The sequence below is a fragment of the Boleophthalmus pectinirostris genome, unplaced genomic scaffold, assembly GCF_026225935.1.
Source record: "Boleophthalmus pectinirostris isolate CB_2022bp ecotype Guang Dong unplaced genomic scaffold, ASM2622593v1 HiC_scaffold_19, whole genome shotgun sequence".
In the NCBI taxonomy this organism is placed as follows: domain Eukaryota; kingdom Metazoa; phylum Chordata; class Actinopteri; order Gobiiformes; family Gobiidae; genus Boleophthalmus; species Boleophthalmus pectinirostris.
In genome coordinates this window covers 15,861,740-15,887,008 of record NW_026571140.1, presented here as the reverse complement: position 1 = coordinate 15,887,008, position 25,269 = coordinate 15,861,740, and the positions used below count along the sequence as shown (strand labels likewise).

The 25,269-nt window shown below is 38.1% G+C and overlaps 3 protein-coding genes across 3 annotated transcripts; 1 reads left to right on the top strand and 2 right to left on the bottom strand.

Moving 5' to 3' along the window:
* Positions 1-7,770: 7,770 nt before the first annotated feature.
* mrpl46 (mitochondrial ribosomal protein L46) lies at positions 7,771-14,042 on the bottom strand. The gene is made up of 4 exons (XM_020941656.2): positions 13,755-14,042; positions 12,502-12,703; positions 10,846-11,016; positions 7,771-8,392 (listed from the first exon to the last, which is right to left on the bottom strand). The coding sequence occupies exons 1-4, from the start codon at positions 14,016-14,018 to the stop codon at positions 8,148-8,150; spliced, it is 882 nt and encodes a 293-aa protein (XP_020797315.1). The 5' UTR covers positions 14,019-14,042; the 3' UTR covers positions 7,771-8,147.
* A 1,316-nt stretch (positions 14,043-15,358) lies between these two features.
* mrps11 (mitochondrial ribosomal protein S11) lies at positions 15,359-17,198 on the top strand. The gene is made up of 6 exons (XM_020941506.2): positions 15,359-15,501; positions 15,618-15,722; positions 15,806-15,904; positions 16,389-16,518; positions 16,598-16,663; positions 17,028-17,198. The coding sequence occupies exons 1-6, from the start codon at positions 15,416-15,418 to the stop codon at positions 17,133-17,135; spliced, it is 594 nt and encodes a 197-aa protein (XP_020797165.1). The 5' UTR covers positions 15,359-15,415; the 3' UTR covers positions 17,136-17,198.
* pdpr (pyruvate dehydrogenase phosphatase regulatory subunit) lies at positions 16,786-24,547 on the bottom strand. Its single transcript, XM_020941504.2, has 18 exons — positions 24,411-24,547; positions 23,583-23,866; positions 23,370-23,503; positions 23,223-23,304; positions 22,934-23,097; positions 22,498-22,619; positions 21,796-21,913; positions 21,544-21,693; positions 21,138-21,330; positions 20,896-21,020; positions 20,578-20,733; positions 20,378-20,511; positions 20,130-20,278; positions 19,949-20,061; positions 19,553-19,647; positions 19,396-19,485; positions 19,040-19,222; positions 16,786-18,930 (listed from the first exon to the last, which is right to left on the bottom strand). Exons 2-18 carry the CDS (start codon positions 23,843-23,845, stop codon positions 18,532-18,534), a joined length of 2,670 nt encoding a protein of 889 aa, XP_020797163.1. The 5' UTR covers positions 23,846-23,866; positions 24,411-24,547; the 3' UTR covers positions 16,786-18,531.
* Positions 24,548-25,269: the final 722 nt, after the last annotated feature.

Here is a 25,269-nt window from a genome sequence, read left to right as displayed (position 1 = left end):
CTTCTATCTGAACTTTACTTTTTCTGTGCAAAATCTGCATATGAATAGTATTATTCCTCATCTGATGTGTCTACTGAAATGGTTTCCACAAAATCACATTGCTGAAGATAAGTGACAATTTTGGTCAACTCTCAACTCTCTGTCAACTATCCAAAAAAGTTTAATTAATTAAAGGTCCTGTGTCTTGTGAGATTTAAACCATGTTAGAATGTTACCTCATCAAAAACATACCTGGACTTGCGTTTGGTTACAATCACATGTTTGAGTAATTCATTATTAGTCTGTCTACATCTCTAAAGCTCAAAAAGCTCTGATCCACCTTGCAATGTTTTAAGTGAAGTTAACATATTTTTTTACGTTTTGTTCAGAAGATTGGCAATACCAGAGCTGAAATTATCCAAATCATTCTAGTGAAGGTGTATGGAGGTGTGTGGAAAAACACAGTGGAGCACTTCCTGTATTGCCACATGACAGCAGAAGTTGGAGTGTTTTCTGTTTGAGAAAAGAATAAATCCAAATTTACAAGGTTTGTGTATTAAACATGTATGAATGAAACAAAACTCAACTCCAGATGTTTGTAATGAGTAAACAGCATTATTTAGTTGCTCCTCTTATACAACAGCCCCACCATCATCACCACCATCACTTCAAGAACAGAAATCTGATGTCTGGCTTCCTCTAGAGGGTCCATTTTTTTCTGATCCGTTATAATGTTGTTTCCTCATTAAAAATATACCCAAAAAAAAAACAAAAAACAAAAAAAAAGATCCTCCTTGTGATGCCATTTAGTAATACAGGAAGTGCTCCACTGTGTTTCTAAACTCTATACACCAGGGATCTCCAACCTTTTTCCTCTGGTGAGCTATCTTTACAAAACAAAAGCATCATAGAGCTACTCATTTTAGTGTCAACAAGAAACTGAGACAATTATAAGAAAAAGGGAAAGCCTTGGGGTACGGTTGGATGCCTATAAGACATAAACCATTGTTCATTTATTAGTGCACAAAGTTGGGCTTCAAAATGATACATGCACAATGGTAATAAGCATGTAATTAACCAAATTTATTCCTATTCAGCACAATGGTACAATTCCGAAATCCTTGGTTGAGCTACTTGGAAGGGGGTGGAGCGCTACTGGTGATTCCCAAGCTACAGTTTAGAGACTCCTGCCACACACCTTCACTGGAATCATTGGGATAATTTCAGACTTGGAAATGCCATTCTCTACTGATTAAAAGGTAAAAGGAGCTGTTAACCTGAAAACTAGACTACTACTTAACTGCATGACATCACAAAGTGGAACAGGTCATTCTGAGCTTTGGGGAATGATGCAGACAGACAAATAATCCAGGATTAAAATGAGTGAATGAAACAAAACACAACTCTGGGTATGTTTTTGACGAAGCAACAGAATTATAACATGTCTAAAAGCTCACAAGAAACAATTTTGCGTAATATAGGATCTTTGAAAAAATCTTAAAAATCTCAAATCTATCTACGCCTGTGATGTAATTACATTTTAAATATGCTGGGCTGATAAATTGAATCTCAGAGCGCTGTTCTGCCTCTAACCAAACTTGATTAATCCATTTTTAATCAGTGGTTGGCGATGGAGGTGCCTTGATGTTTCATTCAAATGAGGCTGACAGCAGAGACTGGCACACCTTGGCATTCCTTTCCATAAGACTACATTACAAACTGAAATAACAACCATCTCCAGCAATGCGAAAAAAGCTATAGCATTTTTCATAAAAGGATTCTAAGGGGGGATATTCATCAAACAGGATAGCCCATGGGGACATACTGTTGTTGTTAGTTTGCGTGCCGGTTGTACAGAAGAGCTCCAGCCTTTTCCTTATTGTAGGTGGAAGATAATAGTGGTGCTAAAGTGAATTGCTTCTAATTATAGGTGACAGGCAGTGGAGTTCTTCAGTGGTGGCTCTTACCTCCCAGTGGCCATGAGGAAAAACATGGGTAAATAAAAGGACCTCTGGCCTTAAGTTTTATGCAGAATATAAGAGCATTGATAATGAGAGCTAAAGGCTGTGGTGAGGAAATTCCAAATGCTGTTTACTCGGACTGTGGGGGAAACCAGTTCAAGTAGTATTAGTAGTATTTTTTGGTTTTGTTTACTCGCTTTGTTGATCATAACAGTGGGCTGATTCTAGTTATGGAAGTAAGATCCTTATTAATGTTAAATTCAAATGTACTGACCATAACACAATGAATGAAAAAAGTGCATTTCCATTTTTGTTTTTTAGTAAATTTCCTTTTGTTTCCTAAAATACTACAATTATTAATTTGAGGCATATCATGCCAGTTGTGGAAAATGCATGCAGGCTTATGCAAATGCAGTTCATACTGAGCCCTAAGTCAATAGTTTACGACAACTCACAACTTACTATCATTTAAAATTGCCATTTACATGCATTATTGAACTACTGCCCTGCCAGAATAAATATTAATAATAAAAATTAAAAATTACTGTGGAGCAAATCGTATCATTCCTCAACTGGCACATCAGCATAAAAACATGTGTGACACCAGTACAAGCTCTTTCAACTGCATACACCGCCAGGTTGTACCTCAAGCACTGTCTGCACTGCTCCACTGGAAAAGGTTAGTAATCAAAAATAAAAATAAAACATAAAGAAAATATGTTTTTCATTGGGAACTCCCATTATTTTGCTAAATCAACCTTTTCTGTTTCTAAAGCCTGTGTGTTGCCATGGGTGTGATTATTTCTGAGCTTGAGTTGTTTTCACGAGAGCACATCTGTTGGTGCTGTGCTTTGTATTATATTTATAAGGTGTGTTTACTTATATTTGTGTTAGGTGTTATTGAGTGACAATAAACTATTATAAATATTGATCTTTCACGTCCACACATTCTGCATCCGTACCATAAATCGGTGGCTAATTTTTATTGTTATCATACTCAGTACAACTCCATAACAATATTTCTGTAACAGACCCTATTCTCATAATTTTCTTTTTATTGTGAAAGTGAATCTCAAAAAGAAAAGTGGTGTCTTTGGGAGTTTAAACTCGACCAAGAGGAGGCTTTGAGCTACATTACGTTGGCTCTGATAGAAAGATTGTTGTTCATATCAGTAGTCACAATGTTATGCTTAATCTCTCAATCTAGTACAATGTGTACATTGCATATGTTTGTATTGAAGTTCAGCTTTATAATGCAGATACTTAAAGGTGCATTCAGTGGCTCATACATATGTGATAGAGAGCTCCGGTGAAGAGGAGTCGCAGAGTGCCTGCTGTAGCTGACTGTCACTCTGTGATTAAGAGTAAGAGTAATAGTGCAGCGCTGGGAGCACAGCGTGTTGGGATAGCTGAACGGCAGAGGCTGGTGGTTAAGGCGCTTAAGGTGGTCTGGCTTTTTGGTTCCAATTCAGGAGGTCGCTATCATTGTTTCTTATACCTGCTATTCCAATATGCTACATAAAGACTGCCAATAAGCTCTTACCTCGATGTTTTGGTTAAGCTGCTGTGAATGACTAGTGCCTGAGCGGGACATAAGCAGTCACAGATTTGCATAAAATAAGTGCGAGGAAAGTGTGTGTGTAAATACATTTGAGAGGTTTTGTGGAGAAGAGATCTGGAGCAGTGCTTCTGTACAGATGGCTGCTGTCTCCTACAGCCTGCCTTTGTTTTTAACTGCACATGACACTGACAGGTCATGGAGGAGCAGCGCTCTGAACCTGCTCTCACCGACATGTCAAACTCCTGCCAAGGTACATATTTCTAAGAACTGTGCTGTAGTCAAATTCTACATCCTTTTGTACTGCATACTTTATAGAACCTATATGTTACTGTTCTCATATAACTCATATTTGGTCAACCTCCAAAGGAATGTCTTAACTGATATCTCCACAATATTATACAACAGAAGCTGAAAAAAAATAGTCCATTCAAGTGTCTTTGTAGGGAGCTGTCAAATAGGTTTAATTTTGAGCTTATAATATTAACATCTTCAAATATTTATATATAAAAGAAAACCTTCATAAAATTTTTCATTTGTGGCTACAACCTTTTCATTTGTTGAAAGCCATTTCAACTAAATGATGTGGTGTGGTGCTTCTGCAATTTACACTTGAAAAGCTGCTACTTGTGGAAAAATGGAAAACATAAAAATGAGTTGAATTTGACTTTTACCAATACTGTACGAAGTCAAAGATGTCAAAGCTACAAATTAGAATACATTGCAGTTTTAAGTGTGCCAAAATGAACCAGCTAACAAGAACATGTTTTACTCCGAGTGCTGCTGCTGGGAGGATTAAAGCCAAGAGGACATAGGGATGTTTTAAATTTCCTTGGATTTTGACCATTTGGTTGTGTGGTGTGAGGAGTCGTATGACTCGTTGTGGACACCTCCCATTTTCCTAAGCACTTAATGCTTTCAAAAGTCAACTATCCACTTGCTGCAGTCCAGATACCCCAGTTTGTTCAAAGATGGGTTTTGTAAAGTTCCCTCAACAGAAAAGATGAAAAGAATTTTGGGATTACAAATGTGGTTGATAATCAAAAAGTATAAGGTGTTACATTAACATGTGATTTGAAGTTTCTCACTATACATGATTTTTTGAGTCCTTTCTTTGACGAACTGCACATTTTAGAGTGCAACTATTACTAGATATGTTCTTTCCAAATGCTTGAAGGATAGTTTCTAAAATTATGATTACTGATTTGAGCAATTCCTAAAGTGCGTTTTGAATGTGCTTGTTCTGTCAAACTGCGCAAAGCTAAGAAAAGAAAAGCTGACCAAAACTGATTTAGCATTTTATACCTGATTGTCAATGCCTGATCTGGTCAAATCTTGGAGGCTATGCAGGGTTGGGCCTGATTAGTACTTGGATGAGAGGCCACTGGTAATACAAGGTACCACAGTTGGGCAACAGTTGTTTTAGTGGAAACTGATAGTGGAAACTTCACCCACATTAACTAGTACGATTTTGATATGGCTGTTAAGTGATTGGATAATGACTGGATGGTGGTGATAGCGCAGATTGGCAACGTCGCTTCTGTGGCTATGATGGGAACTTACCACCACCATGCATGGAGAGAATGCCCTGTAAGGCACTTTAGGTGTCTTCAAAGGTGCTATATATATCCAATGCATTATTACTACTTTTCTATTATTATTATTTGGATTACTTAAGGTATACATTACATTCACATTACATCATGTATTACAGAACTACTTTGCAGGACTCAGGAGCACACTAACTTCATACATTATGCTCAGTTTCAAGTATCAGAGTGAAGCTAATGTGAAAATATACTGTTACAACAGTTTAATTAATTCAGCCATTAATTTAAATGGAATTGCATTTTAGCTTCCTTTTCAAACTGATTTCTCTTCAATTGCAAAGATTCTCCAAAAACCTCTGTGGCATCACCAAAGTGAAAGGACAGATCTGGGCGCTGAGCTTTTATCTCCTGTTACATCCCTTACAGTGCTGTAAGCAGCAGAGTACACTATTCTTAGCACAGGTCACTCCCATGGAACCGAGCTCCAAAGCCTGGCAGCCCCCCGTTCAGAGCTCTCCACTTCAAAGAATCACAAGAATAAGGTTAAGAAATTCAGCTTCTGCTTTCAAAATCTGTTTGAAATCCATAAGAGAGTGGGACAGTGTGGTGACTGTCACTGGTAACATACCTACAGCTGGATATGCCGCCATGTTTGATGTTGTGGTAATGTGAGACTACCTTCCAGTCACATGTCCATTTGGCGACATTTACAGTTTTTCACTTACCCTTTGCTGTGGTGAAGAAGTGCAAGACCTTTCCTTTGACATTTGTTCTTCGCCACCATCATGCATTGTCTAATTGGTTGACAGTCGGCCAGTACCTTGGATGCAGCAAAGTCGCCACTATTGATGTAGCCACAGGTGATTTTTGTTTTGTTTTTGTTTTTTGGTTATCCTTAAGGTAAATGCAGAAAAGACACAAATACAGCTTTTTAAATATTTTTCAATTCCACATTTTATAAGATAATAATTTAGGGTTTATTTTAGTGTTGTATTAGTATCTGCGCCCTCTGCTGGTAAAAGTGTGGAGTAAACAGTAGTTGAAGTAGAAGAAGTAGAAGCCTGGGGTGGGCATAAATGCGTGGGCATAAATAAAACTAAATTCAATTGTATTTATGTTTGGAGAGCTCAATGGCAACACGGCCTCAGAGGTCTGTAGATATTGCTGATTATATGTAAATGAAATATGAACACAACTCCAGGTGATGAAGGAATAACGATATTACATGGTTAATAGCTCCGTCTGGGACAGAATATAATAAGTTAACTCTTACATAGCGCTTGATTGCTGAGGTTAGTTGTATTGCTGGATTTCACATTACATCAAAAGAAGTGAGAATGTTAAATAACTCAACATGCGTTCTATTCTTCTGGAAATATCATGTAATAAAACAGGAAAACCAGTCGATAATATTTAGCCAGTCGCTGGTCAGTCACAAGGAATGAAACGTCCAATTAATCTGCACCTTTAGTCTACCATGAATCGATAACTTGTGTCACTGCCTACGTAAGAGAAATATAAACAGAAGTATGAAAGGAAAACCCTTCAAAGCTTCGAAGGTTCTTAAAGATAACAACACTAGATAAATATGTTCAATGCACTATAGAAGAATACAAGGATGAGGTTTTCAGATATGCCCTAATGCTGTGTGTGATGTTGTAATAGGTTCAAAAGACACATGTATGGACAGTTTCTCTTGAAAGAAGGCTCTGTTGACTTTGTTGAAATTAAAAATGTATTGTATATCTTGAATTCTAAACCCTGATGATATTCTTGCTGTTACATAAACCTTTCTACTGTTCGTGCCAAAGTTTGTGCGCGCTCTTCTCTGACTGCCTTTGGTCGGGATGAAAGCGCAAGGGTGAATGGCGCTCTCTTTGCACCTGTGATTACCTTGAATTTACCACGGGGCGTTGGACCTGGCCCCGGGGCGACAGCAGCCATCGCGGGGCGTGTGGAAGACGAGAAGGGCGAGGAGGAGGAGGAGGCGGGGGCGTCTGCTCCTCTGTGTTCACACCAAACACGCTCTAATGGGCTTCATCAGCTTCTCGACTTTCACATCTTGCACCTCGGCTCCTGTCTGCACCACTGCGCTCTCAACGCTATCTCACATCTAACCAAGACCGCGGGCTTTCTGCACAACTGCTGGAAAAAGATTGTGGGTAGTGGTGGTGGTGGTGGTGGAGGAGGAAAGGGTGGGATGGGGAGTCTACAAAATTAATAACTTTTTGTCTCGGCAGACGCAAATGGAAGAAAATAGGTCAGAAACATCACAATGCTCTTACCTACTAAAAAGAATCCGGAGAACGTTATGCCTGTCTGATGGATAATTTCTGTATGAAAGCGAGAGAGCTGGGCTGATCACAAAAGCGCTCTCCGCAGTGACCCGTTGAGGCCACGGCACACCAATAATTACACAGCTTATCACCGTGCCCCTGCTCAATGGCGTGTCAATACTGCCATCTAGTGTTCGTTGGTGAAACAGTGCAGTCAGGCAGGCTCGACTGATGACTCCTAACAGGTTTGCCAAGCCCCCTCGGTTCAGCATCAAGTGTGCACTCAGAGCTCCGGTTCTCACTTGCTCTTGTTATGGCTGAGGTTACAACAAAACAAAACACTGGTACACGTCCAAATGAATCAATCCACAATCTCTTCAAATCCACTAAATCATTCAGGTCAGGGCTAAGTGTTCTTGTATTAATTTTTGACGATGCACACAGCGTAATTGGAAAACACTCTCATTTATTTGCACAGCGAGTATCCTTTTAAATATGATGTTGCCATCTGCTTGTTTTCTTGGAGATGTATTTGCCTTGCTTGTAATGCTCCACATTATGGCATTAAACATCTGCATCTTGTATAGGTGTTATTTGGATTTAACAAATACCTTGAAAACATGCATTCTATATATAATTCTATATATAGGGGTGTCACCTGCTTGTCCACATGGAAACGGATACATTTAATGCCATAATGTGGAATATTTGAGGCAAAACAACATAGGGACAAGCAGCTTCAGAGAAGGTATTATTAACATTAAAACAGAAGCAGAAGAAAAAAAAAAGAAAAAAAAACTTTGCAATATCAATGTCCAAGTTTTCACAAGTCGAGGATGAATCGTTCGACCTTCATCAAATATGCTGGTTTGAGATAACCCTGCAGTTCGCTTTTCTTCAGCCAGAGGAGAGCACTATTAGGAGGTGCAGAAGGACCGCTGTCTGACAAAATGGCTTTGAAGAAAAATACCTTTGTCCCAAGTGAACTCTCAGTGCGCAGAGGCTTGGGCAGTTTGTACGAGTAAACTCCACATGGGGCGTTACCAAGGAAAGTCGCCTTGAGACCAACTGCAGAGACACAAGGACACGCAGTGAGAGGAAAGGTGAGGACAAATTCACCTTTAATTACGCCATCATAAAACCCCCATTTGATTTGTGCAAAGTTATATTCTTAATTACACCAATAGCATTATTTCAAGGTTTTAATCTAACTTTGTGCCATCTAAAATAAATCATGCACTCTCACCTGACCTACAAATTAGGGTGGGTATCTATCTTCAAGAGGCGTTATTACACTTCTATGGAGTGTCAACTGGTAACACATAATATATTTAGGTCATCATGCTTCTTGTTATTGTTTTGAAAAAGCTAAATTTGCTGAAAACAACGCATTAACATTCAATAAGTTTCAGTTTAATTTTTGACTCCACCCCCCACTTTGTTCTCTGCGCTAAGTCATTCCTCCTTCAGAGTGCTATCACATTATAATCAGCGTGCATTTTGCCAATTAAACTACTGCATAACATCAGGTTAGAGATGTTGTAGTGTATTGTTTTGTATCATGCTTTTGTACAATTATTGAAAATGTCTTAAGCAGGCAGGACCTGGGAGAGATCAGTAGTTACTCAAACATGCATGAATGACACTGAAAACTTCTTCAGGCATGGTTTTGATAGGGAACAATGTTAGGAGAGTTTGCATAATACCCCCTCTTTAATAACTTAATAGTGTATAGTGTTGTTTATCAGTCTCCTATCACTATCATCTTACACCCCCAAAAAAATAGCCAAGTTTTAAAGTTTCAAGGTAAAATATGCAAATAAAACTATCAGGACAAATTGCTCAATTTCCAAGATGACAATATTTTTTCAACTTAGAACTTCTAGTCTCCCACCATTTGAAAACCATCTCACAACAATTGTAATTTAACAACCACACAAACAAAACCTACTCTGCAAGGAAAATAAAGTTCAGACAGGTCATCAATTGATTGTTCAGTGTTATCGGCTATGAATGAGACTTTTTTTTTTTTTCATTTGTAAAGAATCTGTTTGAAAATATGTCTCTAATGAGCAAAGTATTTGCAGAGCATTATAAGGTATGAGTTTTTCCTTTAAAAATGGAATGTGGATGTTATAAACACAGATCATGTTGCTGATGTTGAGCAAACTGACCTTTTAATTAAAGGTGGTCTGACATTTAAAGATTGAAGTTATTGCTTTTTTCTGACAGTTTTGATCAATTCTACCCAAATCTATGTCCAATAAATTGTGTATGGAGAATGATGATGTTTTCTGCTCATCAAATCAAAGTGGTCAAATGTTAAGCATAATACTCTAATTTATTCAGGCAGAACAAGGTATTATGTGAATGGACATAGACTGATGTAGGCGTACAATTACAACCGTGAAGTAAATCACTCTTTTTAATTAAATGTCATCTGTACTCAGTCACTATTGTCACTTCTTATCACCTTCCTCCATAACTGTGTTGTAACTATCTATATGGACTTTACCTAAAATGCATGTATTGCTCTTATAGGTAATTTATATTCTCAATTTTATACATTTGCTTTCTGTCAAAGTTTTGAAGATTTTTTAAACATAATCCTTTTGTCTATTTTATTGCCTGCACTTAATTAAGGGATCTTAAAGGTACACTAACCCAGGGGTGGGCAATTATTTTTTCCATGGGGCCACACAAGAAACAGACAACAATATGGAGGGCAGGGCCAAAATGCTTAACTAAATTCTGCATAACATTAATTGTATTTCTTTATAAAAAAAAAGCAGTAAATGCCATTGTTTTGGCAAGCTGGTAAGACTTTATGTTATGAGTAAGCAAAGAAAAAGTGAAGCGGCCTTACAAAAAATGTCAATAAAAACACCTCTGAAAAAAAAGCACTGCAGCTTTAGTCTATGCATGAGGTAAAACTATAAAATATGTTTATTTTATAATTCCTGATCATCTTAAAAAGGACAGTCAGAGTCAACCAAAGGGCTATATGTTTCCCAGGTCTGATCTAACCTCTCTAACGGGGGATCTGCCACATGTTTGCATCCATAGAGATATTATAGGTTTGTCTGGAATGTTCCAGAGTATGGCATCAAACTTTGTGTTAGTGACCATGCATTTATTCAAAACATGTGTTTTTAATCCTCAATAATACCTTAAGCAGGCTCACCTCTCCACAAATCTAGCCTGTCTGACCTCATGCAATACTTGTAACCAGGATAGAAAAAAATAATGCTATACTATGGAACATTCATCATCTTACTGGAAACAGGTGGCAGACCCTCCACCAGAAAGGTTACATTCTTCAGTTAGTTCTTTTGGGGTGTTTCTTGTGAGTATGTATTACCATTGGTAGAAACGGTAGTGGTGTACACAGTACTGATAAATATGAACACCTAAATAATATCAATTAGATTTTTTTATATATTCCACTCAAAAACATGGAATCTGCAGAGCATCACAAATCCTGATTGGGGTCTGGAGAAGAAAAAAAAGCGTCTAATCACCTGGGAGTGCAGCCAGAGCCCTCTCGGCGGTCTGCCTCAGTGTCTCACCCTCCTGCCACTGCGTCTGAGGCATCAGCCACAACTTCTGATCCCCCAATGTCTGTTCAGCCACCAGCACCAGAGAGTCCGCCAGGCAGCGCTGCACCGAACTCATGTCTCTATCCACATCATCTAGTCACAGAAAGAGATGAGAATACACTTAGTACCTCTCCTGCATCTTCACATTAAAGGGCCCATTTTAATTTACTGATCTATGTTGTAATGTTTCCTCATCAAAAAAAATACCTTGAGCTGTGTTTTGTTTCTTTTTTGTTTAACACACAAAATCTGCATATTTAGGTTGAGTTCTCAAACAGAAAACACTCTGTTCTACTTTGTGATGTCATGTGTTAGTACAGGAAGTGCTCCACTGTGTTTTCAAACTCAGTACATTTTCACTAGAATCATTTGGATGATTTCAGCCCTCGAATTGCCAATCTCTACTGAACAAAACATAAAAGGTTACTGTTAAGTTGAAAACAAGCACGGCATCACAAGGTGAAACAGAGCATTTTGAGTTTTGGAGACAGAATAATAGTAAAGCAGGATTACTCATGAGTGAATGAAACACATCTCTGGGTATGTTTTTGATGAGGTAACAACATTTTAACATGACTAAAGTGCACAGCAGTCAGTTTTGCATAATATAGGTTTTAAATTTGAAGCATGTTACGAGATTAATATGGTAATTGGAGGTGTCGAGGTAGACAGAAAGCCTGAATTTAAAAAAAAAAAAGTGCTGTGATGATATACATGAACATGCCGGGATGAGATGCCTTCAGACAATAATGGCATTGTTTGAAAATGAAAGCTGAAAAGAGCAGAGATGAGATTAAATTTTTGCTGCCACATTGCACTTATTGTCTTTCATTCTGTTTTTTAATAAAAGAGATTTGACAATAACATGAGGATTCTAAGATAAATCCCTTCAGCTCTCATGTCAACTAAAGCTCAAAGCTGTGGATGGATGACTGTCTCACCTGTTTAATCTGCTGGCCTCTGGAGTGCTTAACAGATTTATCAAGACCAAAAGCAGCAGGCTCAAAAACTGCTTTCCCTATAGGTCATTAGAAGTTCAAACATTGTAAGTGTATGACTGAACTGACTGCCTCACAGTTGATCACAATAATAAAGCGTGTAACTTAATTCTGATACTGATACTATCAATTCTACAAAGTAATAAAAACACCCTATAAATCTCTATTTTAATCATAGTTGTTTAAAATATATTATCATAATTCAGTTAATTAAATTACATTATAGCAAACGGAACAGAAACTTCCAGAAGTGAAGAAGCCACTTGGATGAGTGGCAAAAATCTTTACTCCAGCTTGTCCAGCTGACTGAGGGAATACACAGATAAATTACTTTTCTATCACCTGCCCAAATTTTTTTTAAATTATTCATTTATTTATTTAACAGGACAATAAGGAGTTACACAAAGCCCTAAGACAAAGATGTGTGTATCAGATTCAAGCTCAGAAAACTTACAACCATAACATGCATTCAGTCATTCACTTCATCTTCCATATGTACACATTTTATTAACAGACTAGATAAACAGTCTGTTAATAAAATGAATGGTACCTCAGTTCAGTTACTCGCATTTACACTGACCTCTAACCCTTGGGGCAGGCTGGAAGCTCCTAAATTTCTGTTCCCAGGAGTCCACTAAGTCCTGGGTCAATACAATGTCCTGATCCTCACGGCTGTCCTCCTCATCCGAGTCGTAATCGTCTGCCTGTTTCCTCTTCAGTCTCTCAGCATCCTCCATCAAACGTAGCTCATGGTCTGACAACAGGCTCTTCTCCAATTCAATCTGGAAAAGACCAAGGCAGCATCATGCAAGTATGTCACTCCGCAAGCATTAGAGCAAGCAGAGTTTAGTATAGAGTGACCAGATTTTCAAAATCAAAAACTGGGACACTCCTGGTTTGGGTTGGTCTGTAAAAACAAAATTGTGAAACAAGTGCGAATTTAAGGAAAATTGTTCTGCCCTCGGCCCATTCATGATTTATTCAACTGACAATCTTGAATAAATCAGTAAATAAAGTAAATAAATCATTTTCTTTGCGATTTGGTGATTTTTAAGCAGCTTTTCTGTATTTTATCAAAACAAACGGAAATTTATGACTCTCTAATAGGGGTGTACAAAAATATAGAAATATCGATATATCATATCGTTTAATGTGATGATACAATATCGATATCATGGGCTACTATAAGAGTATTTTTTTGGTATATTTAAATTTATTTTATTTTAATTTTGTTGCATGTTTAGTGGAAGGAAACTCGTTTATGTGACATATTTGGCATATTCACTGTTTTGATTTTTTTATTTTTTTTTTAATGGGCGTCATTTCATATGATCTTTGCCCATTAAGTGTTTTAACAAAGACTTTTAGGATCACCACCATGATTTAGCCTTTATTTTTTATTTAACCATTTCAAATCGATTTGAAATATATTATATCGAATTGAAAGCACTGTATCGAGGAATGTATCATATCGTGGCCTACGTATCGAGGTGTCTATCATTTCATAACTTCTTAATGATACCCAGTCCTGCTCTCCAGTGTTGGCAGGTATCAAATTGGTCAAAAATAGGGACACCTAGAACATGTCTTGTATAAAACTGGAACAAATCAATGGTTTTGAATAAATCTGCAGGGACGGGACACAGGGCTCAAAACTGGGACTGTCCCGGGGAAATAGGGACTTCTAATCAACATAGTTTAGTAGAATGAACTGGAGTGGACTATAGACTACAAGACTCTGGTTTGTATCGCATTGGGAACGGCAAACCCAGTGATTATTTGTAATAAAGAAAATGATGGTAGCCGTTAGTGGTTTTAATGGTCCATCCTCACCTGGAGCATCATGTCTTTGAAGGTCTGCTCTATGGGCGCACAGTCCGCGGAGATCACGGGCAGTCTCTGGAGGAACACCGCAGCCGCTAAAGCATACGGAGAACGCTTGGATGTTTCTGATACACTTTTGGTCTTTAGAGTCATCCGACACAGAGAACCGGTACCGAACTGTCGAAATCCCGTATTCCCGCTTGTAGAACGAGAAAATGTGCATAAAAACTGCATGACAGAACGACTTGCCATCCTTCCACAGGGAGCAGCCATTTTTTTTTTTTTGGTACGTTCACTGTCAGTAAGTAAAAGTATGTGTGAGTAAAACGCGAAACGGCTACCCCTCAACAATAAAATAGCAATTAAAATAAATAAATAAATAAATAAATACAATATCGATAATAAAAAAATCCCCATGGAAAATACATTAATTTAAAACATGTCTGCCCTGGTTGACAATATTTCTTTTCCTCACTTAACTGCTCTGTTGTGTATGTATGTGGGTGGGCTTAAATTAATTTTTTGGGTGGGATTAAATTAATTTTGGGGCAAAAAATAATTATAATAATAATAATTTGTTATTGTTATTTTAATTTCTATTATGCTTTCACTTGTGTTATATGTTCCATTGTATATGAATGTAAATCTTTACTTGCCCAAAATAAATGCATAAATATATATATACTTTTTTTTTTTTATGTATGTATGCATGTATGCATGTATGTATGTATGTATGTATGTATGCATGCATGTATGTATGTATGCATGCATGCATGCATGTATGTATGTATGTATGCATGCATGTATGTATGTATGCATGCATGCATGCATGCATGCATGCATGCATGTTATATATCTGAATGTATGTATGTATCTGTTTGTATGTTAGGGTGACCAGACATCCCTATTTACCCAGGACAGTTCCAGATGTCCCTATTTTGACTCTATTCTAATGCCTGCCAATGGTAAAGAGAGACATAAATTGTCATGTGTTTAGGTAAAATATACAAAATCATCTTAAAAACGACCAAAACAAAAAGAAAATAGTCATAAATAGTCTGTATATAACAGTTTTCCTTAATTACGCACTCGTGCACTTATTACCAACCAGCACAAACCGGGGGCTTATTTTGAAAATCTGGTCACTTTTATGTATGTATATATGTGTGAGTAATGTTTGTATTATGTGTCTGCGTGATTTTATTAACCAAACATCTTTATATATTTAAAGTTTTGAAGTGTGCGTGGAATACGTAAAACGCGTGTTGTTTATTTAATATAAAACCCATAAGCTACATTTTACAGAGAGCCTAGATAATGAACTTAGCAAACAACTGCGGCCCTGAATGCAGCAGCACAATACCCACAATTCTTTTCGTTTCATTGGAGCAGTCCATTTTGTTTTGAAGGGGTGAGATGCATACTTTTTTCTAACTCTTATATAAAATTCTGCGTTAGAAATCAATACAGTTATTTAATGTGGGATATGTTAAATTAAAATGCATAGATAAAAAAAAACTTCCCTTATTTTTTAAGTAAATAAATATGTATAATCCCCCCTCCGCTAGAGTAATGGTAATGTAGTCCATTTTGCCCAATGTCACGCTGCGAATGCTTTCAACCTGTCAGTTCTAACAAATAAGTAATCATTGCGTTGTTTTATCCACAAAATGTTTAATTTACAGCGTATATTCAGCTCTACAAGTTCTTTGTGCCGCCAGCTGTCCGGTTCTCTGCACGGAAAAGGGAGCTCACGGTACATGCTTGGTAGCACCATCTCCATAGTCCTTGCTGCTAAATTATTATTGTTGACCTAGCTGTGTTTGTTTTTAATGCTTTGAATGAGGCTCACTTTATTTACACTGTTTACAGATGGGCACAAAGTACATTACAGCGAACATTGTGTAGCGGTGTTGTCAGACTGCAGGAGGTCGCCACATCCACAACTGAATCGAAAAAGTCTTCTAAAGATTTCAGGTTGGTGTTTTGTTTTGTTTTTTTCACGTCTGAGCTTTCACTAAAATAACATGAATTAACATCAAATTGTGTTTACGTTACAGCCACCTCCCGCCCTTGCCGGGCGAGGACAGTCCACTGAGATGGGGTGGGAAGAAGTTTGAAGAATTACCTATAGCTCATATCAAAGCCACCTATAACAAGTGGGTTTTATATATTCTTAACACGTTCACTTTGGGGATGTCATGTTATCAGATGGAGGGCAGGGGCCTACAAATCTATAGAAGATTTTGTGTTTTTGGAAAGAATATTCAAATGTGTGATCAATATGCTGAATGTTATGAGCATTTGTTTTGGATTGACTCCACAATTTGACATATTCATTTTATGGTTTAAAGTCCTTTCAGTTGACAACAATCACATCTTTGGAAATGAATGTTGGCACGACTTTCTTTGGTTTATTTCTACTGGTAAAGATGCACAAACTTGTTCCATCTCGTTTCACATGGATAGTGAGAGTAATTACAGAGATATCAACCATAAATTAAGTCGACACACGTGGAATCTTCCAGTGAGTTCCACCATTCTTGCCTGACCTCCAGCTCAATTTTAAACTAGACATTCTTTGCTTCGTGGTGTAGATAAAACCACAATTGTTAACGCTACTTACTTGAATGTTTTTACCAGCACACACATTCAGCTGACAGACAGTGCAGGAGCATCTCTTGTCAGGACATCTTGTGGGACAGAAGGATTTAAAAATATTAAGAAAGCTACACCTGTTGCAGCTCAAACTGCAGCAATCTCTGCTGCAGCTGTAAGTCTCTTTTCAGTGATTGTAACATAAATCAATACCAACTACCCTGTCCCAACCAATGTTTTTTTGTTGTTAATAGAAAGCAACAGCAAAGGGAGTCGCACATGTTCGTGTTGTGGTGAAGGGACTTGGTCCTGGGCGTCAAGTAAGTATACATATTATAAGGTGTTTTGAATGCAATTGTTTATTTGCAAACTTTATTATTATTAGCCCATATGGAACTTCAGCAATGCACCTTTCCAGTAAAATACCAGTATTATTAAGAGATAATATAGAGATTTAATTTATTTATTTATTATATTTTATTATATATATACATTTTTTTTTTTATATTATATAATACACACACACCACACACACTCAGGTTTGACACCTATTACTGGCCTAACACCAAGTAAACAGTGAACATGGCAAGGTTGGCTATGATTACATTTGTGTGTCCACTGAACATGCTTTCTTTTTAAACCCCGATGAACCCTTGAGTTAAAACGCATGTCTGTCCTTTGCAGTCTGCAATTAAAGGCTTAACCATGGGAGGCCTGGAGGTGGTGTCCATCACTGACAACACGCCTGTGCCACATAATGGATGCCGCCCACGCAAAGCTCGGAGAACTTGAGGTCTAGTGGACCAAATGTATAATGCTAGCGTATTTGTATAATAAAATGTTTTATATATTGCACTTACATATTTTATAAATCTGTTGCTAGTTCACTTTGAAAATTCCAGTCTAACTTTGGAATAGATGCAAAACTACATAGCAACAGGACCAAACGTGGTTGTGCAAACATTTATTATCATATGTTTGGTTGAAGGAGAAATGTGTCAATGCGTTAAACTATACACCTTTCAATTTAAAAAAGTGCTTTTAAAGTACTGGGACAGGGTAAAAACATTAGCCCTTATTTTACAGCTGTGACTGCATCAAAAGCAAGGATGATTATGTGGAAAAGATTGTACTTGTAAACCTACAGCTCTCGTCATTACACAGTTTTGTGAAGATGTGTATTTTGTCCAAAATGTGAAGTTTGTCTATTTTTGCCCCATAACGATACAAACATTTCTACATGTAGGCATAGCATGTAAAGCATTTCTGATATGCCACCTAAAACATAACTGCAACACAACAGTACAACTTAACCAATAATCAACTAATAGTACAGTAAATAGACATTTAATAGCTATACAAAAATACACGGCTTTATTGCAAAAGTAAATTAACTCTTCCCTTTCTTATGTCATCACACTGGGTCACAAAAAACTCCATGGCCCATTTAAGATGTAGTTTGCTTGCAAATATATTTGGGATAAAACTAGTTTCACTTAATCTTTTACCCATCTGCCATACATTCAACACTACATGTACAATGAAGAAATGCCTACAATAAAAACGATGCTCTATACAGAAAACATAAATAACACAAACATAACACCACCTTTACATTTTGTGCAATTAGATAAGAAAGACAAGGGAAGCCTTATCACAAGGCAATAATATAGCAGCTTCCCTGCCAAATGGAAAGCACACTTATATCTTTGCTAGTATTTTTCATGTAGTGGTCAATATTTGATTTTAACCAATAGCCACAATGGCACATAGAATGCTCTCCCATATATAGAAATATGAACTATGTGGAGTCATTAGAGAGATCACAACATTGACTTTTAAGGTAATTGCACAACAACAGAAGTTGACCCTGTGACAGTCAAAAGTAAGTACAGTCATGGTGTGTCACAACTAAATAGACAACTGAACAAGTAAAGTGACAAATGACAGCAGCTTGTGCTGATGTTGCCTTAATAAAGGCACTTGATATGGAGTCAAACAGCAGGGGAAAGTCCTTTTCTAATATTGCACTTTAAAAAGTTCCACAAGGACACCGTAAAGGAGCAACCTGCCTCAAATGACAAACTGAAAATGAATGGCACTGTGCATTTTTAGCAGGAGTGGATTCGGTAAATTGGTGGAGTGCCTAATGACCCCTATGAGGGTTTTTTTTATATTATTACTTGCCCTAAAGGTTGCTGAGCTCCAGGTCATCTTTGCGACGTTTTTGTTGAGTGAACAGGGAACTGAAGGGATAGAGTTTGGCTTTAGCTGGATAACGCTGGCCTGCAATGTCCACTTCATAGTCCCCTCTGTTGATGAAGTCTGGAGTGATTGGTGTTGGAAGCCCCTCTGGCCCTGGAGGTGGGGAAACAAAGCCCAGACAGACATGACGCTCGAGGGTGTAGCTGTATGCACTGCTGGTGGTTGTGCCTGCCAGCTGACCATTACGGTAAATGGGCTCACCCCACCATGGCCACAGGTCCAACTCTGTGTCGTGGTCGTCAAGAACTAACATAACAAACCTCCGAGTCACACCTTCCTGACGCTGTTTCAGTAAAGCTTCACGACCGAGGAAATCTGTGTCCTGATGGAAGAGGAGAGACTGTTAAAAACAGAATACCATATCATTCTATCCCAGTGTTACTGCTGCCATGCCCTATTTCAATATTCTGCATCATGACCATCCAACCAACCTTATCAAATTTTACTCTGAACTCCCGTCCACACTCCAGTGGAGTAGTGAAAGCATCCAGGTCTTGGCCCCAAAACGCAAAGAATTTTTCAATTCTCAAGCTACGCAATGCGTAGTACCCAGCATTACGAATCCCATACTTCTGACCCACAGACATCACTTCATTGTATACATGGAGGGCATACTGTAAGATAAAAAGAAGACTGGAAATTATCCTCTCAAATGTACATCTGTAGTTAGAAAAATATCTTTAAACTAAGATGTTGATGTAGGTGTCACTCAGAGATGTTCCATAGTAGCAAAAATGCTGTGACCTTTGTATTTCTGCCTACTGTGTGTAGACTACGCAACCCTTACCTCAATAGGAATGTAGAGCATGAAGCCTGGTTCTCCTGTGTGAGTCATGCTCATCACTCTGATGCCATTGGCATATCCAACACTCATCTCCTGTAAGTATTTGCACAATCAGCATTTAATATTGCTAAATAATAAAGAATATAGAACAACTGCTTACCTTACAAAACATGGAAGGGAAGTGGTCAGGTGTCATTGAAACATAGGACAACTCTGCCAGAACATCCATTGCTCGTGGCCCAATCAGGTTTAGAGCTTTTAAGGGGGGAAACAATTGTGAGAATTCATATAAGGGCCCCATATCTATGAGTATATATTCTTTCTCCTCCTTTCTTTTACAGGAGTAGTCTATTGTTACTTCTTCACACTTTGACTGAGTGAGTGAGTGGTCGATGATGGTAGTCGGGAAAGGGATACCACCTCTTTCATTCAGTCATTCATTCATACATACACACACCACAGGAATAAGAGGCATTCTGTGTGAAGTAACCTGTAGTAGGTGTGAACAATGATTGTAATGTAGGTCTACTTACATTTTTGTTTAATGCATGCTTACCTGTGTATTTCCAGCTGACATCTTCTAGATGCAGATGTGGATCATTGGGCATGTGTTTTTTAATCCAAGACCAACAGTGAACTTGTTGGTCTGTTGGAGAAACTATAAAGAAGCTACAGACACAAAACTATTTAAGTACTATGATCTATTAATGTATAGTTATCACTGGGGATTTTCACACCTGTTCTTGCTCACTCGAACCACACTGCAGTCATTCTCATATCCTCCTCTCTTGTTTAGCATCCCAGTGTGTACAATATGTCCAACTGGAACATCAAGGTCATTCGCACAAAGATGTTGCAGCAACGTAAGGGCCTGGTCACCAGCTGACTGTGACATCAATTTAATACTTTCAAAGTTGTACAAGTATGCAATATTTACAAAATCCTGTTAAAATAGTGCTTGAATAAGTATTAATAAATGACTCACAGTCAGTTCAAATTTGGTAAAAGAAGACATGTCAATGACACAGACAGCCTCTTTACAGCACTTCACTTCAGCTCCGACAATGTCAAACCAGTCTGGTTTATAGAAGGTTTTACTTTGGTCCAGTGAAAGCAGATCTGGAAATTCCAAAATTACCCGCTTAATATTAAATCATTTCATTGTAAAGTGCTCATCTTTTATACCTTTCCCTGGGGGCACAAAATATTTGGGTCTCTCAAAGCCGTGTTTCTCCATCCAGCGAGCTCCCTGTGTATCCAGACGATCATACAGGGGGCTAGTCCTCAGCTGACGACCAGTCTGAAAGTCCCACCGTGGGACTTTTAGCTCATACAACAGAGCTGCGAAGTGTACACAAATCTTAAGGTGGCTATGTAATTTTTACTCTTTAATATATAATATTCATTTTCTAAAGCAAATACTGATATTGCTTAAATATAGCTGTGAAGCTATAAATAAAAGGAAAAAAACTGTTGACCAAGAAGCATGAAAAATAAACTTACGCATGACTTCCATAACTCTGTGTCGCAGGAAGGTTCGGCTACTTTGCAAGTTGCCAAATCGCTTGATGTCAAGTGGCCAGACATTAGCTGTGGGGTAGCCATAACTCATCCATTCTGCCAGATACCTTAAAAGGCCAAACAATTACAAAGAGATGATTTATTTATTTATATTCTATTCTATAATACAATATAATATAATATATATGCACACACACTATATATAAAAAGTAACAATAACATACTTTCCAGCTCCTCCAGCAAAAGCCAGGCCAGACGAGTTCATTCCAGCCAGCACGTAGTAACCAGAAACACCCGGTGTTTCCCCCATCAGGCAGCGCATATCAGGAGTAAAGGATTCTGGACAATTGACCAACTGTTGAATTTCTGCAGACTCCAGATTAGGCATTCTTCTTAGCAGTGCACTCAGCATGGGCTCTGGAGGTCAAAGAAAAAAAAAACTTTAAAATTACAAATTATTATTATAATTTTTTTTTTTTTTTCTTAAAATACATACACAAGAGAGTCAACCAAATAAGTTTTTGGAATAAACACTATTCAAACTACTATTTTGCAACAGGATGTGAGCACTTTATCATTCACTGTAATTATGAAGACTTAACTTTGAATAAGAAGTGGATGCCCTCTTACCAAAGTGGTCCCAGTCCTCCTGCATATTCTGGATCTCCAGCTGGTTACGACCCTCAGTAAAAATGGGTTTTGGATTCTTCTCAAAACCCCCTGAAAGGATTCCCCCCTGCCAGGGCCGTGCATAAATCCTTCCATCCATATCAAGAATCACTGTACAAAAGACTTTAGTTAGTTAGGCAATTCCTCTGCAGTTTATACAGCAGAGGAAAACCAACTGTCCTACATGTTTTCATGTGAGCTTTGTTTCTATACCTGGAGTGTTGGACTGAACTGGATCTTCGAGTGGTTTGGTGAGAAGATAAAAGTGTTCACATCCATGAAGAGGAACGGACACTTTCATCTCACTCGCTTGGCCAAGCTCATAAGCCCACTGAAACAGATTGGACAAAAGCACATGGTTATTGAGTCCTGTTTTTCTTTTGTATAAGCCAGTTATATAAGATTTTGTTCACTTCAGTGTCATTTTTGTGTAATTGAATATTAGTTGTATTTTTTCCAACACTTCTCACATTTTTGCACTTTGTAAACATATTTTTAGTTATTGCTATCACACTAGATCTCATAGCACACGACTACAATAGGAATGAAATACCCCAAAACAATTTGATCCAAATGACTGTCCATTATGTAAAACCATGATTATCTTAAAGATGTACTGTGTAACTTTTCCGATGGAGGATATGCTACCAGTTTGTCTCTGTGAAGATGGTATTGCTTTGCTTAGATTGTTACTGGCTCATTTTTTTTATTTAATCAATTACAGATGTTTTTATTGCTGAAAAAACAGTTCTATCCATAGATCTGACATGTAATGTGGTTTAGTAGGGACATCTGCTTGTCTCCATGTAAGCAGATTACAGACAAAGCATCAAGAGCTCTATGGAGACAAGCAGTTGGCGGACCCTCCACCAGAAACATTACATAGTGTATCTTGGTATCTAGGTGTAAACTCACCTGTCCCGCACAGTTGACAAAAAATTCACACTCAATGGAGCCCCGATCTGTCTCTACGGCCATCACCTGTCCCTTTTCCACCAAAACTTGTTGGACAGTGGTTCTTTCCAGAATTTGGACCCCTGATTTAAAGAAGGAATACACAGATTATACAGTTTAACCAAATCTTAAAATTGTTCCGTGTAAAGCATTTATATAATTTCAACACGGATATAAGGCATTTCTTTTGGTTGAATGAGCTTCAATGTTGAAATTCCAGTGTAGAAATATCAGTTAAATAATAATACAATGTAAAACTAGAGGCAGATTCCAGTAAAATCTAAACATCTTTCAGTTAAAAGTATGTACACCAATCACATATTCATAAAAAAAAAATGTTAATGTAGCTTAATTCAAATAGTGCATTGTGCTTTGTACTAATATAAAAAGAGCAAACCATTTCCAGCTGCTGCAACAGCAAGTGCGTGATTGACATCAGGTGAAGAAACCACGGCATCCTCAGGAAGATGAAGAGCCCCCACCAAGTCATGAATGTTAACAAGTGGATGGAGTTTAGCTATATCTTTTGGCTTGATTATGTTACAGCTGATGCCCATTACTCTAAAATGACAAACAAACAATAGCTCTTAGGAGATACCTGTGCTATTCCACATTACTACTATACCGATCAAGTGTACACCCCAAAGTGAATTTTTGGAATTTAGCTTCTTTGATTGCCTTCTTACCGGAGTCTGGAAGCCAAGCGCTTTAGAGAGATGAATCGATCTTGATTTTGGGCGAGGCACAGTGAGCCAGTCTTCACATACCCTAAAAACAAAATCACACTTAGATCAGTATGGTAATACATCATGTACAGCTAATGAAGGACTTACCGGTTTTAACTCCTGTCTCTTCTTCCAGTTGCTGGTACAGAGTGTTGGAATAGTTTGCCATTTGACACTCTATGGAAATAGGTTTAGCAACACTAACTATGCCGGCACTCAGTCTTGTTGTTCCAGCACCGAGTCTGCAATGAGAAGAAATGTCAAGGCAAAACTACATTTTAAAAAATATATCTATTCAACTGCTTGTGTTACAAGTCTTACCTGCCCTGCTCCAGCAGCACTATCTCAGTCCAGCCCAAGCGGGCCAGGTGATATGCCACTGATGTGCCCACAATGCCTCCACCGCAGATCACTACACGGGCCTGGCCAGGCAGAGGGGGCAGCTGGGTATCTCCAGTGCCAGCTTTCAAGGAGGGAGAGGTCCACAGCGCCCTGCCATTGAGTCTGTGGCCCGTCTGAGGCAGCAGCAGCCTGGGGAGCATGGCAGGGACCAGAGTTCTGGAGCCCCGCACACAGCTGCACATAGCTGTGTGTTTACCAACAAACTGAAGAGAAAAGGACGGACAAAGGAGGCGGTTACCTTCTGCATGCCTCCTGTAAATATCACATAGGACCGTAATGTGAGGGCTCGCGTGAAACACGTAGCGTTAATTAAACTTTAGTTAATGTTAATGATAATGCTTGGTTTAATGTAAAGACAGGTGAAATATAAAGCTAGCTAAGACAAGAGAAAGGCCTGACAACACAACAAGGTGAAGGCAAAACAAGTTAGACCTTCAGCTGTCAGAGAATGTAGCCTACTGTCACATTGGTGTTAACCTACTAGCTCTGGAGCTTTTACCACTGCGCACCTTAAAGACAAAGCTCCTGCAGAAGCCTCAAGCTCACCTGTGCTAAGGACATACTGTGTCCTAAGATGTACCTTACGATGGGAAAGTTATAACAAAGGTACAGTAGCTACATTAAATGCAGTTAGCTCATCGTTGCTAGCGTCAATTAAGCTATCGAGGAGCTAGCTACACTATGTGAAATTTACGATTTTACTTAAACATAAAACACAACCTTATAAAATGAGGCCACAACACTCACCCGATCAATTCAACTAAAAAACTTTGAATCCAAGTCCAAACAAAAAATAAAGTCTTGGTGGTATTCCTAAACTTGTGCTGCGGTTCAGCTTTCCATAAAGCTAGCGATCGCAGGCGAACACTGAACACAACTTCCTGTATGAGCTTTTCAGCTTCTCACGGCTTCACAGTGGGTTTATTTCTGATTTAGAGCGGCTCGTCAGAATTTGCTTATACACATTCATATTTTGCCTCATTTACAGAGGTTGAAGAAGTCTTATTTAATCTGACCAAGTCGATATGTATACATTTAATAAAGCTGTTCTTTTGATTAACATTAAACCAAATGGCCCACTATAACAAACTTCTCATTTTCTACTTAACAGACTATAAGGTTGGGATAGGCATGCCCTGCACACGACCATAACTTATAACATTCATGATGAATTATCACATCTGGCAACGTTTGGCTGAGTATACCATATGGAGTGCATTATGGATCTACCTATGTGGTGCGATAAGATCAATTACCACACGGTGGTGCTGTCCGCTTTATTTTTTTCTAATGATCTCCGATGGAAACTACAGTATAGGCCTAACTAAACTGAAAGAGTTTGAAAAGAATAAAACAACCCAAGACACATAATTAGTTGCTGCATGACAAGTCACAAACGAAATAGTAAACTATTTTATTGACATTATTTAAATACTATTTACAGTTTTCTTCATGGACAACTAAAACACTACACACTGCTATAGAATTATTTCAGAAATATACAGAAATATACTTTTTGTTCTAACATGTGACATCAGTAGGCTATCTAGCCCATGGAAAGACAGACTGATGTGTGTAACACAGTTTGGCACGTGACGTCATTTGA

What these genes read in the sequence shown, in the direction of transcription:
- mrpl46 (XM_020941656.2), bottom strand. Translation starts at nt 14,018, where the DNA reads ATGGCTGCTCCCTGTGGAAGGATGGCAAGTCGTTCTGTCATGCAGTTT. An exon ending in TCAAAGACATGATGCTCCAG is followed by an intron (nt 12,704 to 13,754) that starts GTGAGGATGGAC and finishes GGTCTTTTCCAG; the next exon opens with ATTGAATTGGAGAAGAGCCT. An exon ending in GCCTGCCCCAAGGGTTAGAG is followed by an intron (nt 11,017 to 12,501) that starts GTCAGTGTAAAT and finishes TTCTGTGACTAG; the next exon opens with ATGATGTGGATAGAGACATG.
- mrps11 (XM_020941506.2), top strand. Translation starts at nt 15,416, where the DNA reads ATGTTTAATTTACAGCGTATATTCAGCTCTACAAGTTCTTTGTGCCGC. An exon ending in CAGCAATCTCTGCTGCAGCT is followed by an intron (nt 16,519 to 16,597) that starts GTAAGTCTCTTT and finishes TGTTGTTAATAG; the next exon opens with AAAGCAACAGCAAAGGGAGT. An exon ending in GACTTGGTCCTGGGCGTCAA is followed by an intron (nt 16,664 to 17,027) that starts GTAAGTATACAT and finishes TGTCCTTTGCAG; the next exon opens with TCTGCAATTAAAGGCTTAAC.
- pdpr (XM_020941504.2), bottom strand. Translation starts at nt 23,845, where the DNA reads ATGTGCAGCTGTGTGCGGGGCTCCAGAACTCTGGTCCCTGCCATGCTC. An exon ending in GGAGGACTGGGACCACTTTG is followed by an intron (nt 21,331 to 21,543) that starts GTAAGAGGGCAT and finishes TTTGACCTCCAG; the next exon opens with AGCCCATGCTGAGTGCACTG. An exon ending in TTTGCTGGAGGAGCTGGAAA is followed by an intron (nt 21,021 to 21,137) that starts GTATGTTATTGT and finishes TGGCCTTTTAAG; the next exon opens with GTATCTGGCAGAATGGATGA.